This window comes from Chamaea fasciata, unplaced genomic scaffold (assembly GCF_029207755.1).
Source record: "Chamaea fasciata isolate MVZ Bird 193981 ecotype frontalis unplaced genomic scaffold, bChaFas1.0.hap1 SCAF_15, whole genome shotgun sequence".
NCBI lineage: Eukaryota > Metazoa > Chordata > Aves > Passeriformes > Sylviidae > Chamaea > Chamaea fasciata.
Genome location: NW_027094100.1, coordinates 8,163,315 through 8,179,854, shown reverse-complemented (window position 1 = coordinate 8,179,854; position 16,540 = coordinate 8,163,315). Strand labels below are relative to the sequence as shown.

The window sequence follows — 16,540 nt, the reverse complement described above, 5'->3', positions numbered from 1 at the left end:
GGGTCAATTCTTTGCAGTTGTGATAAATTGATACATCATCTGTGATGGAGCAAAACTGTGTCGGGGCTTCTACTTACACAGACTCCTACTCGAATATATTTGCATTAAGCAGATTCATGATACTCAATACAGGAAAATAAGTGTCGAACCTGCAAATCTCTCAACACCCCCCCCCCCCCCCCCCAAATAATTCTAGAGGTAATGTGTTTCCAAATCTGAAACCAATGTGCTTATGGACCTTCCCTTTAGCAATATGCTCCAGGGTCGATTTTCCCGAGTTCAAGGGCCAGATTGCAAATGTATTGGCTGGGAATGGAAGCAGAGTCATGCTCCAGCAATGATTTTTATTGAGTAACTAAAGATGAGAAAAGGCAGTTACTACCTGGCAAAGACCTTGCATTTTAAGTTTTCTTTACAAACTCTCTCTCTGCCCAAGCCTTTAGCGTGGAATTGCAGGAATTTATAGCGATATGTGCAAGAAGCTGATACTCAAGAGCAGTGGCTGCCAGACTGTATTTCTTAGGCTACCGTCAGAGGGGTTTCTTCAGCTGGGAGGGAGACTGCAGAGCCACTGAATGCTCACATCAGAGCCTCTACATGCTCCTCCCTCACTGCTGGGCTGACACACTGCTGCAGCATCAGAATTCGCTTCTGGCCTTGCCCTTCCCTTCCTCTCAGAGTGCTGCTGTGTGGTTGGTGTGGTTTAAGCCTGGTTTTCAGGAATTCAGTTCAAGCAGTTACTGGATATTGCCCAGCCTGGAGCAGGAATCTGCTTCTGCACTTTCTGGGTTCTCATGGTCCGACCCTGAGCTGCTCCAGACACTGGGAATTCTCCACTGGAAAAAACTAATTTCAGTCCTGGAAGAAGTGGATAGGACTTCTCTGTCCATGCTCAGGGGATCCATCCTCCTCTTTCACAGCTTACCTAAATCTGTTGGTTTCACTGTTTCCCTTCTCTTTCCAAGATTACATGAAACCATCTCTGCAGTCTGCCTCCTCACCCCCTCTAAAAGCGCTGGTCTCATTCCAAAAATGGGAGTGTTCAGAAAGTCAAAAGCTTATTAATAGCTCTCTGCCTCTTTTTAATCTATTCACAAAGCTGTACAGTGTGCAAAGCTGTTGTGACATGATTTTTCGTTTTTAATATCTCACCCTTTGACTGTCAGTATTTAAGGAAAAATGAAACTAATCATCAGTGAAGGCTGTAATGCTGCTGTTTTATAGCTGCTGGGGAGCTCAGAAGAAAATTTTGTGAGAAGATATAAAAGAGAGCAAGAGAGAGGAGGTGTAAGTGTATGCATGCATCTCACATTAGAGCTTTCAGAGAACAAAACAAGAAGTGTATTCATTTGCAAAATAATATTAGTAAGGTAAGGAAAGTGTATATTGGAAAACAGTGAGAAAAGGGCCATTTCTGTAACTTTGTCCTGAGTGCTCCTTTCATGCAGAGGTATGATCCCACCCTGATATTGCCCAGCCTGGCAGATTTTACTGAGGATGCAAAGTACAGCATTTGGGTATGGATGAACTCCACAGTCCTCCAGGCAAGAGTTGTCCCTGCCAACATTTCACCTTGAACCCCAAATGACCTTTTACTATTGCTGGAGCAGCATTTCAGCCACAGACACTCTTCGGTATCAGTGGAAAAGCAAAGACTGTATCTCCTGACAGGGAATTCATGGAAAAGCCCAAGATTCTCCTTGGAAAATGGAGTCAGAGTCATGGAAAAGCTAAATATAAATCAGTACGGCTTATCAGGACATGACAGTTGGGATATAATAATCTACTATGAGTATTTTAATGTATGAAAGCAAAGTACAGCAATAAGCCCAGTACAAGTCGTTACAGGAGGCAGTAGCAAAGTAGGGGCGATAAAACACACGTTGAACCTTATATGAAGCATACAAGGAATTCCCAGAAGTGGATATCCCAAAATTCCAATGCGTATCCCACTCCCAGGGTGGTCTAAAGACTATATATGTATATATGCATGTATTATATATCTATTTATACACACATTTGTAATTAGAAGGGAGTGGTGTGTAGGTATGTGCATGTGTAATATGAAACAAAGCTTGCAACGTGCCTGCAATTTGAAATCTAGAAGGAATATTAAAAAAAACAAATAGAGCTCCAATCATCAACCCCTTCTGACAACTAAAATCTCATTTGCAACTCATACACCTTTAAGCTCTGTGTTTTCTTTGCTTTGCTCCCAGCACTCAGTGCCACACAGAGCATCTGACACCTGGAACAGCTGAGATACTTCAGCACAGAAGATCAAACACTTCAAGGAGTCTCAGAGTGGTTTGGGAAAGGGCAAACCCAGTTGTTCTCAGAGTCAGTTAAGGCAAGTGATGTGTTGTACCCACAGTAAAAATAAATTAATGAATACAGGAAATTTAACCTGAAATTTCAGGCAGGTTCTGACCCCTGATAGCCCAACTCAGCCAATGGTGTATGGACAGATACGTTATCAGTGCATAGCTGATGAGATGACAATTGTGTAAATGCCTGAAAATAGGTTTCTGTTTTCACCTGGTACTCTGAATATTCCACATACAGGGAAAAGGTGATGAAATAACATTTTAAACTCTGTAAGTAGCACTGCAATAATGCTGGCTGTTTAAATTGGTTAATAATATTAAAGAGGAGCTCTAATTTAATTACAATGACACAAACCCAGGTATTTCTAAATGAGGATGACTTCCCACCAATTGTATTTAATATAATTTTGCCTTCATTTATCATGTAGATAATGGCCACTGCAGAGTGTGGTTGTGTTTGTGGAATTGCCCTGGATACCTTCAGAACAGACAAAAAAAAAAAAAAAAAAAAAAAAAAAAAGACAATTTACCATCTGGAGAGGAAATAGAAATGAAAACTTCCCCTCTTCCCTTGCTAGTTCCTTAAAAATCAATTTTAATATAATTTGAAAAGTTCTGATTTTGGTACAGTTATTCCATTCTGTTTGGTTTAATTTCTGCTTCTAAAATAGAGGTTTCTGGAGACCTTGCATTAACTCCACAGATTACAGCTGGCATTGAACAGAGGTATAAGTTATGAAGCACATATAAAGGAGCATCCATTTCCATGCAAGGTACTGCAGTATTTTTGATCCCGTAAGTTTAATAAAATTCAGGACAGGCAACAAGGAATCGCAGACAAATTAAAATTTATTGAGACAGACAAAAATGCAACTATTTCAGACTACAGTTAAGCATTTACAGTTAACCAAAGGTAGCAAAATGCTCACATTCCACTTAACTCCTTATGGAAAAAGCATTCAGAATTTACTATGCAGTTCTACTTGCTATGATAGTCTACATCCATCTACAGTAGGGACATCGAACTGAAACACGTAATATTTGGATCTCTCCTTACAGATCTACACATTGAACAGTAACAGACATCAACAGCATTGAGAAAAGTATAAAAAGACCAAAACCCACCTACTGTAGAAAGGGCTTTTTGATGTGTAGTAACTGTACAAAGCAGTCTGTGGATGAAAGGATGGGACACAGGAGGGACTGCGAGAGAAGCCAACAAATGGAGGGAGCGAAGCTTGAGGACCTGGTGGTCTGGGCCAGGTGGTGACCTTAGATCTACGTCAGTTGCTGCTTGAGGGAGAAAAGACTACAAAACTCCTAATATCAAAATATTCCCATGCCAGAAATGTACACTGAGACTAACAGACTAGGCTGGAGAGGCAAAGAGAAGCATTCACTAACAAACAGTGTTGTTTTAAATATAAACTTTACATCTTCAATATAAACTGTGGAATAAATATTAAATAAACACTTCAGCTGGTTTAAAATAATAGTACAGAATACAGGCAAAGAAAATGAAGAGGATTCTTTGTGTTCACAGCAAAGGCCAGTAATGACCCAAAAAACCCAGCTGTGCCGAAATCTGAACTCAACATTTTGATTTAACTACAGTAGTTAAAAGAAATGTAAAGCAATGCCTAACAGTATCTCATAGACTGTAATATGAAAAGAAAATGAGATTAAAAATTGTTTTGTGTTTCTAAAAGGATGGGACAACTCTGATTCCATTTGGTTTTTGTCTCTAAAAGAATGGAACACCTCAGGTTCCATTTTTCACAATGAGAAAATGTTTGGAAGGTCAATGACTTGATTCAGATGGGGAGGAAGTCCTGCTTTGTAAAAAAAAAAAAAAAAAAAAAAAAAAAAAGTAAAAAGAAAGAGAAAAAGAAAGGAATTGAATTAAATTAAGTTGGAAGTAAATTAAATCCTTTACAATGCATGAAGAATGGAAGGGGCTTCATCTGGAAGAGCACTGGTTCTCCATAGAATCACTGGTTTCTTTATCACTATTTCGTTAAATAGAAGATTTTCTTAATGCATCTCCCCAAACTGGACACACACATACATATGCACACACATATCTGTGCATAAATGTATATATACAGTCACACAGAGATATACCTATGTATATATATAGGCTGCAGATCCCCCACCCAGGGAGGATGGCAGTGGATCACAAAAGGGCTTTATTAAAGGATTTGGGAACCTGCTCTCAAAGCAGTGCAGAGTCTGAGCTGCCCTTCCAAGCACAAGAGCATGTGTGCCCTGCTCTTGCCTGGCTGGGACTCCTGGGGTTGGGCACTGCTGCCCTGCAGTCCCCCCAGCTGCCCCAGCCCATAAAGTGACGCATTTCCTACGCTGGCTGGAGTCAGGAGAACACTCCACGAGTCAAACAGGTGACTGAAAGGTCACCTTGAGAGGGGGGTCTGCTGGATCCAGGCCAGCAGGCCCAGAACAGTTGTGTTTGTGTTTCTGGGTGCAGGGGGATGTGCTACCAGAGGCCACCGAGCCAGCCAAGGCACCTGCCCTCTGTGCTGGGCATGGAGCTGTGTCACTGGGACCCGCCCCATGTCTGAGCTGGTGAGTCTGGGACAGATACAAACCCTCCCAGCTCTGAGTTGGAAGCATGGCATGTGAAAGATCACAGCCAGGAGACCACCAGTGGGTGGTGCTGCCATGTCTGTGCATGTAAACTCACAGATGTTCACATTCACTTTTAAAGGCTTATTTTAACAGCTTTCACTTAACCATCTTGCACGTTTCCACATGACACAGCCCTCTGCAGCCCCAGACCTGGTACTGCCTGCAAGGGCTTGGATTGAGACTTTACCCTGGGGAGGCGCTGGCAGGAGAAGGGATTTGCTCTGTGACCTTTGATGTAAGGCAGAGCCCAGGATAAGCCGTTCTGGAGGGACACAGGACTGCCAAAAACCCCCAGCTCTGTGTGGAGAATGAGTCCAGTCAGGAGGATAAATGTAATCTGCTGATTGTGGAGCTCAGATTTATGTCAGAATGAAATGGCAGCTCTGTGCCTCAGGCAGGTCTTGCACAGGACAGCAGAGCCAGACCCAGAGAGTGTGGGGTTAATTAAGAAAATACCAGAGGAAAAGTAGACAGGATGTTTGAGAAGGAACCTACTGACAGTGTTCAATTGCTTCTCACAAAATCATATTTGGGGAGACAGAAATGCTGGATTATCTGCTCCTCCTGCAAGTTGGCAGGATTTCTGTGAAAGGCAAATAGAAGAGGTGTGTGTCTGTGTCTGTGTCTGTGTGTGATGCAGCTCATGGAAAATGATTATTAAATATATTTTTCTAAAGCTATGGGTAAATCAAAGGGATTTATTTGAGGCAGGGCAGATTGCAGGCCTTTTGCAAGTGACTGTGATGGCAAATTTTTGGGAGGATGCAGGGGCATGAAACAACAAATTCCTCATGGTTTTACACAGCCTTCTGCATTAATAATGATTATGCAGGCTTGCTCTTTGTTCTCAGGTCATTGATCTGGATAAATAGGAACTAAAAAAGGAGAAGCCCCTGCAGCACATGGTACCTGAAGGAATTCCACTTGTGATCATGTCTGAAAGCAGAGGTCCTACCCAAAGGGCTGCCACTGGCTTTGGAGAGGGCTGAGCACCAAGGTCCCCAGGCCAATGCACCTAAAAAACTGACTTCTGCCAACCTGTGTGGTATTTTCCAGCTTTCAACTGACTATGTAGTCAACCATGTTGTGACTCAATGCTGTCTCTACCTCTATATCCACCATTAACTCAAAAAAAAAAATCTAATTAGTTTTTGTTATAAAAACCACGTTTTTCATTCTGCAAAATAGCTCACTGGCCAACCACAGGCACTGCTGAAATACTTAAACCTGCATCTTAATGCAAGAGTGGGGTTAAGGTTCCTCTTACTGCTTCACAAGACAGCAAAAATAATAAAAGGTCACCACAGCACATTACTGCATCCGAGAACTGCCCTGGGAAAGGACACTGCAAATAATGTAATGTCAACATGCTCTGATACAAGGGCTTTGAATAGATGGGAGGTATTGAGGGAATCACAGATTGGATTTTAATACCACTCTATTTCAGGAGTGCGTGTTACAAGTGTGCAGCGTCACACTGAGCCAAGGGGTTATGCTTTTGAAATATCACCACCTAAAGCTGCTTTTTTAAACAGGTATCTTTACATTAAACAAGTGACAGTTACTTTTGAGGGTTTGTGTCTTTGAGAGCGTTCTGCCTTTGCAAGGAGGGTTGCTAAATGGAGGACAGGCAGGTCTGTGGGGTGTGAGCTGGGAGCAGAGGCTGCCTGTGTGTTGTTAGAGACCTTCCTGATGCAAAGGAGCTCAGACAGGAGCTGAGGAACAGCTCTGGGGATGGCTGTGATGCTACAAATTCACAAAATACTCTCCTCTTAAAACTCTTAAAGGCAGATGGACTCTGTCCCCTGCCTCGAGGGCTTGGTCCAGGACAGCTGCAGGTTCTCAGCATCTCTTAAGGTCAAGGCCATGTTCCTTTATCAAATGAAGAGTGTCAATGAGCTGATCTGTGCCCTGGTGGCTCCAGTGTGAGCTGGGCTAAGCCTGCTGGACTCACTGTCAGAAAAGGAAGGAAGGGAAAGTCCTGCCCGTGGGTTTTCTTCTGGATTAAACCCCAGGTACTGGGCAGCCACTGTCCAAAGTGACTTATTCTTCACTGGGACATTATAAATATGGACTAGAAAATGAGGCACCTACTTTTCCATCTTCGTCAAAGAAAAACCTTTTTCTGATATGATCCAATTTATGACACAAATTCTCTGACATGAGAGGGGCTTCTAAGCCTTTGTATTGTTTTTTTGAGCCCCTACCAGGATTCTTTCACAGGATGGATTTCCTAAGTGGTTCAAGTGAGGATTAAGACACGAAATGGTTTTGAAACAAAACTCATTGCCCCCGTGGACAGAACAAAAATCCCCCAAACCAACAGAACAAAAGCAGTATTCCAAACAGTCCTTGCTGGAAAAAAAAAGTTGTCATCCAAATTAAATTGACTATACAAAATTAAACTCAATAGAGAGGGAATATTTGTGCCAGGTACTCTCAGATACAATTGCAGAGATATGATGTGAGTTGCAATATTGTGCAAAACGTGAGTCCTCATTATGATGGGCACTACCATATATAACCAATTTCATCATCCTTATCATCATCTTCATCTTCATCATCTTCATTAGCTGCTCTTACATGAATCTTCAGTTTCCCTTCTTTGTCTTTTTTTGTTGCTTCAGGTTCCTCTTCCAAATCATCCAACAATACAACAGATCCACCACTGCCAAAATCTCCTGAGGTTTCTTGCTCTTCTTCTGAAACAGGTGAGCAGGAAAGGTCATTTCCTCACAGAACACCAAATGCCACATTGACCACTATCCTTGTCATGCAAGCCACTGTCATTTGCAATGTTATTGTTTAAATTAATTGGTTCAGCTATTCATGAAACAACCTTAAAATTTCAATTTTCATTCTGAACTGGGATAAATATGTATCAATTGAAAAATCTTCTATGTATAGGCTGGGATAAATATGTATCTCTGAAAAATCTTCTTGCATCAAACACCCCCTATGTATTGTCGTCCTCCTAGAGGCGTGACTGGAAAGTTCCAGATCATGTGCATGCAGGCCAGAAAATCACTATTACTTTGTAAATACTTTCACTCCATCATGACTCTGTAAACCAGGCTAAAAAAATCCAAAGGAAATGGTTTTATTTGCGTGCACAAGCCTCACTCTGCAAATGTAGCTACTGAACCTAAGATCTGTGATGTGATCTTGAGCATCCTGGACCTTCTAGGTCTCTGTTCCTTCTCAAAAAAAGAAAGCTGCACTCACTACCATCCTGAAGCACTCTGAAGGACTGATTGTAGGTGATATCTTCCTTGTCTAGGCACAACAGATAACTGGTGATTTCACTTACCTATGTAATAATGTCCTGTAAGCAAATTCATTTGGCTTGGTTGCCAATGTATCCAGTTTTACATATTTATATTAAATATATATATACATATATTATTAAATATTAAATATATTGCTCTGTATACTCTGGAATGCACACCTAAGTTCCAGTAGATGTGCATTCCAGAGTATACAGAACAATATATTTAATAACCGTGCAGAGCAACCCCAGACCCTTAATTTTAATATCACTAACTGCACTTTCCAGGCTGGTAGCAAAAACACCCTAACAGTGGCTATTGCCTGCTACCTTGTGCCGCACCCCTGCTGTCCAAAGCACCCAGGAGGGGCCCATTTGTGGTGTGAACAGGAAAACAGAGGAGCACTTTGAACCGTGGCACTCGTGTTTCCCTGTTGTCCCTTTTGCCATCATACTCGGTGGCACAGCAATGGCAGGGCTCACCGCAGTGTTAATTCCCTCGTTGTCTGAGGAAAGTAGATCATTACTCACCACAGCTGACTGTGCCTTGCTTTCTGGAGCCGGCTATCTCATTCCCATACTTATCAACACACCAGCACTGCCCCGTGCTGCCATGGCACTGCGTGGCTTTGTAATAACCTTCCTCATTGCACCGGGGGATGAAAGCACCTGAATAAAATATAAGGTGTGCTCAGTAATGCAATCCTCTGCAGGAGCAAACACACAGAGAGGGTATTATGAACTTTGCACTTATATACATGAAGATCTTGACAATGTTGGCAAGGAAATACATGTGATTATCTGGTGCCTGAAAGGGGGAAGAAATTATTTCTGGTTAAGTCTTTTCAGACACCGCGGTCACAGTGTAGAAATGTTGGTGTGTTTGTATCCAGCACACGGAGAAGGGTGGCACACAGTTCTAGGGAGAGGTTCAGCCTGTCCCTGAGTGATTGATATTCCCACAGAGCCTTTTCACATTTAACTCCTGGTTTTAAACTTTTCTTCCCAACTGGATTATTACCCCAAACTTCATTAGTTCTGCATTTCCCTCCATTTTCACTCCTTCAGTGTTTATCACATGAGTCTTTCCACAACACTGTAATTATCCCTGGAAGGTATCTGCCATCTGCTTGCTATTCATGCTAATCTCAGGCACATCCCCCGACTTACTGAGAGTTCCCATGTATAAAAGAAGAAATAATGCACAACTTTACAGAGGACAACAGGATTTGAATCTGTAAGCCTTTGAATTGGAAGCCCAAGTCTCACAATAAAACCAATATATTTCAGCCTTGTAGAGTGTGGTTCATTGTGGCTTCTGCAGAGAGGGAAACTCTCAGGAGAAACCTATGTTATTGTTCCCACCATTTTCAGCAGATACAGCAAATGTACTTCAATATGAAAAGCCCTCTTGTCCTTTGAGATGAGTTAGCTTTATTCCCACTGGAGGTCAGTACATTCATTTTTCCCTTCTTTGTCAATTGCTTCAATTTGAAATGTGGCATAAACACACCCTTGCCCCCAAATTTCTTGTCTCAAATGATTTTTGAGAGTGTGTTTTTCTCCTTTGTCAAAGACACCAGTGATTTACTGGTGGTTCAGTAAAGTTTTTTAACTAGTTCCATGTGTAGCATCTATTCAGACAGCACATGAGTCAAAGGGCCCACTTCCACTACATTTCTCACAGGAAAAAGTGAATGAGAAGGTGCTGCCCAAATGTTACCAGATTTCCTATACAAAGGACATAAAAGTGGAAGTCAGTCAGTCTCATGCACAGAAAGCTACACAAAGTGAATCTGAATATCCAAACTCATTGCTCTGCAGACCCTGTCTAATGTTTGAGTGCTGCTAATACAGGTCTGGGAGATGAGAAGAGAAATCTTTGAACATCTGCAGAAATCCTTGTATATCAGATCAGTTTTGGAGACCACATCTATGAGTGAGAGTATTTTAAATAACGTCAAAGCATGATCTTGCAGCAGGGTTGCTAAGAGGTAACACCACTATGTTCACGTACAAATGTAAGCATGCTTCAACTATCAAAGATTCATTTTCACTATTTATAAGACAATAGTTTTAATAACACATTTATGTATTGGCCTGGGCAGGTTTTTGTAAGTGAATACTGAGTATTCAAAACTTCATTTCAATATTGATTAGGAAAGATATTTTTTTCATATTTATGCTCATGTCCCATCTCTGATAAGCACTCCAGGTGTTTATCAAACCATACACGACCTTGGGGAAAGTGCTCAGGTGCTGACTTGGAGCTGGTGTAAATCAGCATAGCTGTACGCATGTCACTAGAGCTGCCCTTTTATATCTGTTGAACATCTGGCTCCAGGGCAGGATCAAAGGGGGGACTTCAGGGGCATTACAGGGTAAGCAGAGAACAGCTTCTGCATTTTAAACTGTCTGATGCTTTCTCTTTTCCTAGGGCAATGCAACCTTTTCCTTCTTTGAAGCAGGCCTTTTTGCATAGTTTCACTGTTTCTTGTAAGGCATGAAAATGTTGCACGCCGCCTATAAAAGCTTTAAAAGCTTTAAAAATAAATTATGGCCCAGGCTCACTGCCAACATAACTGTGTGTGGAATAGATTCACACTTTGGGTCACAGTGAAGAGTGGAAGGTACTTTTCCTTCTGCGTGGGAAATTCGTGCCAATTTGTATGTAACACTGGAGCTTTAAATATTTAGCTGTGCATACTAATGTCACCGTATTTGCCAACCATCAGAGGGAAGATACAGCATGTCCTCTCCAATGTGTCAGGTGCAGGTGATAATCTGGAGAGGATAGAGAGCTGCTGGGAACAAGTGTTGTACAATGTGATGATTCTCCCTGCAAATTGTACACATATCAGCCTGTCTTCATCAGAAATAAGCTGGCTATAAGCTCTGCTATCCTGGAGCATGGCACCCAGACAGACCCTTTGCTGGGTTTGGCATCAGGGAACATCTGGAGCTTTCCTCTCCAGAGGATCTTTCACAGGCAGTGCTTTCCCACAAGCCTGAGCACCACAAAATGTGAGTCACTCCCCACAAAGTGCCTCAAGCTACTGAGTCCTGCCTCCCCATCTCCCTTTGTGGGAAGGGTTTAGTTATTCCACAGCTTGAACAGCACTGTTTCATCTGTATCCTCTTTATGGACCCAGACCTATACCTCTTTTTTTTTCTTTTTCTTTTTTTTTTTTCATCATTCCTTATCTATATAATACTCCCCTTCCTTAGAGAACAGGAGGAGAATAATCATATGCTGGAGATAGTGAAGCACACAGGTAAAAGTCAGTCAGAATTAAGTGCTGGCCAGCACACAGCTCCTGGTATTAGCTCTTATATTAGCTGAATCCACAGGGTTGATACAGGAAAAAAACATTGACGGGAGCAGAAATTTATTACTTTAGTGATGTGGGAGAAGCATTATCAGGCTGCACAGTTGTATGCTCTAAAAGTACAGTCTCTGCAGTTAATTGTACTCCAGATAAATCTGGTAGGAAAAGATGAATAGTGCTGTTTACTTTTTAATTCAGTCTCCTGGGATGCTAGACTTCATTTGAAAGCCTCCAAATTCAAATATCTAATGGCAATGGCTTTGAAGTACTTTGTTGCAACTGTCATGTGTTTTGAAAAAATTTATGGAGAAGGAAATATCAAAAGTCATCATTTTTATCAATGGATACAAGTTAACAAAAACATTCTTCATGCTACTGCCCAGGCTACTGTAAGTGCTGTGCTCTCTGTGTCAGGGTCAGAGGAGGAAAGAGAATAATTAAAGATTAGTTTCTCTGAAAATATTCATCTCACTTTTCCAACTTTACCACTGCTACAAGTCACGTGTATGTTTGGGCTTCCATTTGAATAATTGTTCAGTCAGTGAAGAGAAAAGACAATGTCTTCTGCTGTATAAATAGCTCTGATATCAAATTAAAATCTCCCAGACAGGTGTCATTATGCAGGAAGACTTTCAGGGTAGGTGAAGCAAAGAGTTCCTCTTTATATTATAATCTTCTAGCTTGTGGAACAACCTGTGCCTGACACCTTGATTTGTTGAGCTTTACCACTTTCCTTCTTCTTCTATTTTTTTTTTTTAATACAGTTGACTAGAAGTTATTTGTGCAAAGGGACCATTCTTACTGCTTTTACTTTGTCATTTTACCCCTGCTATTGTGATCAGATCCCAGTGACATGTGCTACAACCACCTGCATGTTGAACTACCTGCAACCCAGGCATCATTCTTCCCACACACCAGAATAAACTACTTATGTTTCAACCTAGATGACATTTATTGCACATAGAACACAACAGCAAAGCACAAAATAAATATGGGATAGTCAAAGCTATCTATTAAGAACTGGGCTCCTTACTCTTTTAGGTGGCTTTGAAAATCATGACACCCATGAGACAGAGAACACTGTGACTTCCTCTGCCACAACATTCCTTTGAACACAAATGCAGAATATTTACTGAATGGAGCACACATATCCTGAGTGATCAATTCTCCCTTTGGTCCCACAGCTATGGACAGCAGGAGCTGTAACTATGAAACATCTTAATCTTCACGTGAACTTGCTGTGAAAGGATGACGGATCTAAACAACAATCCCTGCAGCCTTTAGGAATGTTTATTCTTAATTGAAACCAATGAATGCAGGTTGGCATTGTTCACAAGGCACCTGAACCTTGAGCCCAAATGGCAGTGGCATGTGGGAATGGCGGGATTTGGCAGAGCTGAGCTGTGTGCAGGCTCTGCTGTTGAGTGTGGAGGAACACCAGGCTGTGAGCAGCACTGCAGCAGGGCTGACCCTATGCACACCCTGGGCTGCAGCTGCTGATGCTGGGGGAACCTGACATGCTCTCCCTGATGGGGCTGACAGCTGGGGCTGAGGTCAGCCATCCTCCTCAAGGGTGAAGTGCAAGGCTTGCTGTTAACGGGGTCTTTCATCTGTCCTGCTGTGCCTCAGGGCTTGGGCTCTGTGTGCACAAATGTGCTGGGACACAAGTTCTGGTAAAACACCAGCACACCAACGCCAGGCTACACATCACTGTGTGATTTTAGGGTAGGGAATCAGTCACTTGAAATGTTTTCAGTTCAGCAACCTGATTTTTTAGCAATTAATTGGGAAAATGCCAGATGGGGATTTATTTAACCTAATTTTAGATATCCATCAGAGGAATGCAAGTCATGAATCAATTCAGGCTCCCAACAGGCATGAGAGAGAGGGACAGGCATGACCACATCTTACAGCATGAAGCATCCTGCAGGCTACCTAAAATGAGATGATATGAATTCCTGTTTTCATACACACAGAATACACTGAAATATTTTAAAGAGTGAACCCCAAGGAAAGCCTGCATTGCACCGTAACTGGAAGGGAACTGGAATGCATTGGCTGTGCACCTTCAGTCACCCCTCAAAAACAGGAGCCTTGAGTATCAAGCAGCCTCCCAGTACTTACTCTGACCTGTGAGGTGATGAAGGCAGCATTAAGCTCTGTGCAGACAAGGCTTTGCATTTCTGGAGAGCTGTAAATTAGTTCTGAACCCATTGCCATGCTGACACCTGTTCTCTGTGTTGCTATCTCATTATTTGTTTAATTTCATAGTGTCAGGCCTACGCTCGGTGCTGCATATTCCCGACTCAAAACATTAGTCTCTAATTGAAAAACCATTACTGCATATAAAGTTACAATAATCACAGAAGCTTTAATTAGTTGAGTAAATGAATAGCAAGTAATCGAACTTACCCAACAGACTCTTCCCTCTACTTAGCTTTTGAATTCTATTCATTTCATTCTGGCAAGGAAGACCTAAAATATAATGTATAAGAATCAGTTTCCAGATGGTACGGGATAGACTCTGTAATGACTGGCTTCACTGCTGACATGAAATGTAGGCTACTGTACACCTGGGACTGAGAGAAGCCCATATGCTGGTACTGTACTGCAAAACAAATTTATGTCATTAGCTCCACTAATTAAAAAAAAAAAAAAAAAAGGCTACACACTGTAGTTGAGAGTAGTGTTTGGGGGCCATTTTAATTGTTAAACCATTCTACCTCTCTTTCCACCAAACTGACATCATGCCAGCACCCTGATTTATGACTTGCTAATTGGCTAATTTCTGTGTTAATAAAAGAGTAAATTGTTGAGCTTCCTGTCAGCAACAGAGCTTATTTCTAGACTGTGTGCACTGACACTTACTACTTTGTTTGTTTTAATGATCAAGGGATGTTAATAAAGCTCATCTGTGACATTAAACACGGTTCCACAATGCCCTTCACACTGGTGCTGGGGAAAAGGGCTTTTTAACACACCTGCCTGCCAATGCCCAATCTCTGCAGGCAGGCCCTGACACACAGGGAGAGCCAAAGAGCTCCTGTTTGTATTGCAAATGGCACAGCTCACCGCCCGGCTTCTGGAAACAATAGCACCACTCGTTGTTGGACAGCTTCCCATCTTTGAAGGAGTCGCAGGAGTTGAAGAGTGGCTTGACACACGGCTCGTACTTATCCAGATAAATGGCACTGATCTCCGAGGGATCCAGCAGCAGGTCATAGTTCATGTCGAGTTTGTTGAACATCCAGCCTAAGGAGTCCTTACAGATTGGTAGGATGCTGGTGTCAAATCCTGCAAGAAGACAGGCAAACATTCCCCAGCTGAACCCCGGCATGCCCCCGGCACAGGAACCACTGCTAAGGTGAAGCCTTGCCAACTTTTCTTTTTTTGGCTGGACTCTGAACACTGAGCTGACTTGCCCAAAGCAGAAGAAAATCCTAAGGCTGAACTGATTATGTAAAGCTTAAAGCCCAAGGACAGCTACAAACCAGAGCACTACGCACACTCTGTGGGAGCTGTGGGGTGGAGAGGGCTGAGATGCAGAACTGGTTTCTGGAGTTTGTAGTTATTTCTACTCAAAAAATTCTTCCTTGCTTTCTTTTTTCTCAGTCCTCAGTCCAAGTGGGTTGGCCTGGTTCCAGGAAACTGAAATGTGATGAGAAAAGGCTGCATCCACCACATTTTCAAACTAGACTAAATCTGAATGCAATTTAAATCCTGTTTCCCGGACTCGTCTCTAGTTGCCTGATCAAATTCTTTCCTGCTGTGCTCTCACCTTCTACCTCTCATCCTTGCCTTTCACTCTTCAAAGGCCTGTCTGTGTGGTTTGTGACAACAAACTGCTTTGATCTGGACTTTAAGCTGTCTGGGGGAGGCAGGGGGAGAGAACAGGTGAAGTGTCTCTGTTCCTTACCACTCTGAGGGAGGGCACTGCTTCAGCTGGAGCTGCATGGAGCTGCCCATGCTCCTGTATTCTGTACCAGCACCACTCCTTCCTGCAGCCTCCAGGACTGCAGCAGTACAGGATTCTGCTTTTCCAGCGCTTTGGCAAACCATCACCATCACTCATTTTAATAGCCCAGATTCTTCAAAGACTGCTGCAGCAGCAGTGGTTATCACAGAAAGCCCAAGTCAGGCATATAGATCCCCACTGTGTATATGAGATGCACCTTCCAGGATCCTGCAGTCTCCAGAAAAACAGTGGCATGGGGCACTATAAATCCACACTGTCATGGTATTTTTTCAATGCTTAGACTAAATTCCAAGTTATCTACAAGGTAAGGAAGCATATTGGTAATGTAGAGATAATAAATTTGATAACAAGGGTATTGGTTTCAGCCAGGACTCAGAAACATGAGTTGGGGATATGCAGGGACAGAGGGCTCCTGATACCCCGGGCCTCTGGTGCTCACTCTGCTCCAGCTGTGAGCAGTAACCTGCCTGTGCACTGCTCACTCTGCTTTGGGCCACACAGAGAAGCCTGGTGAGCTTTTTCCTTTGGCTGCAACTTCCACTGGAAGAGGTTAAGCTTAGCTTTATTTGCTGTAGGTGTCCCTTTATTTGCTGCACGATGCTGCTTTGTTGAAGTGAAAGCTGAGCTGCTGCTGGAATCACGCTGACAGTTTGTCCAAGCTCTGCAGCCTACCCGCTATTTTAGGCATTAATCCAAAGGAGTGCAGGGCTTTTTGCTGGAAGCTGTGTTTTTTTGTATGCAGCTGTGGCTGAAGGTTGTCAGTGACACAGAGGGACAATCAGAAGGGTTAACAAATGGGAAGGTTTGTGTCATTCATAAAACATGTTTCTCTAAGGAAGGAAGAAGGTAACGCCATTTCCTCAGGGCTAGAGGCAGCTCAGGCAGGGAAGAGAGAAATCATGCTGAACATTTCATCACATTTTTATGCTGTTATCTCCCATAACATTATCTAATCATGTTTGAGCACAGTGAAAAAGAACAAGGCTGCGTGAGT

The 16,540-nt window shown here is 42.5% G+C and overlaps 1 protein-coding gene across 1 annotated transcript in view; it reads right to left on the bottom strand.

The window, feature by feature from the left end:
- Positions 1 to 3,158: 3,158 nt before the first annotated feature.
- The window catches only part of SPOCK1 (SPARC (osteonectin), cwcv and kazal like domains proteoglycan 1), a 271,592-nt gene continuing 258,210 nt past the window's right edge, over positions 3,159 to 16,540 (bottom strand). The window contains exons 8-11 of the mRNA XM_066197356.1: positions 14,643 to 14,864; positions 13,983 to 14,045; positions 8,773 to 8,910; positions 3,159 to 7,675 (exon numbers count right to left, since the gene is read on the bottom strand). Of these exons, the coding sequence (XP_066053453.1) occupies positions 7,485 to 7,675; positions 8,773 to 8,910; positions 13,983 to 14,045; positions 14,643 to 14,864 (614 nt within the window). The 3' untranslated portion in view covers positions 3,159 to 7,484. The remainder of the gene's footprint in view (positions 7,676 to 8,772; positions 8,911 to 13,982; positions 14,046 to 14,642; positions 14,865 to 16,540) is intronic.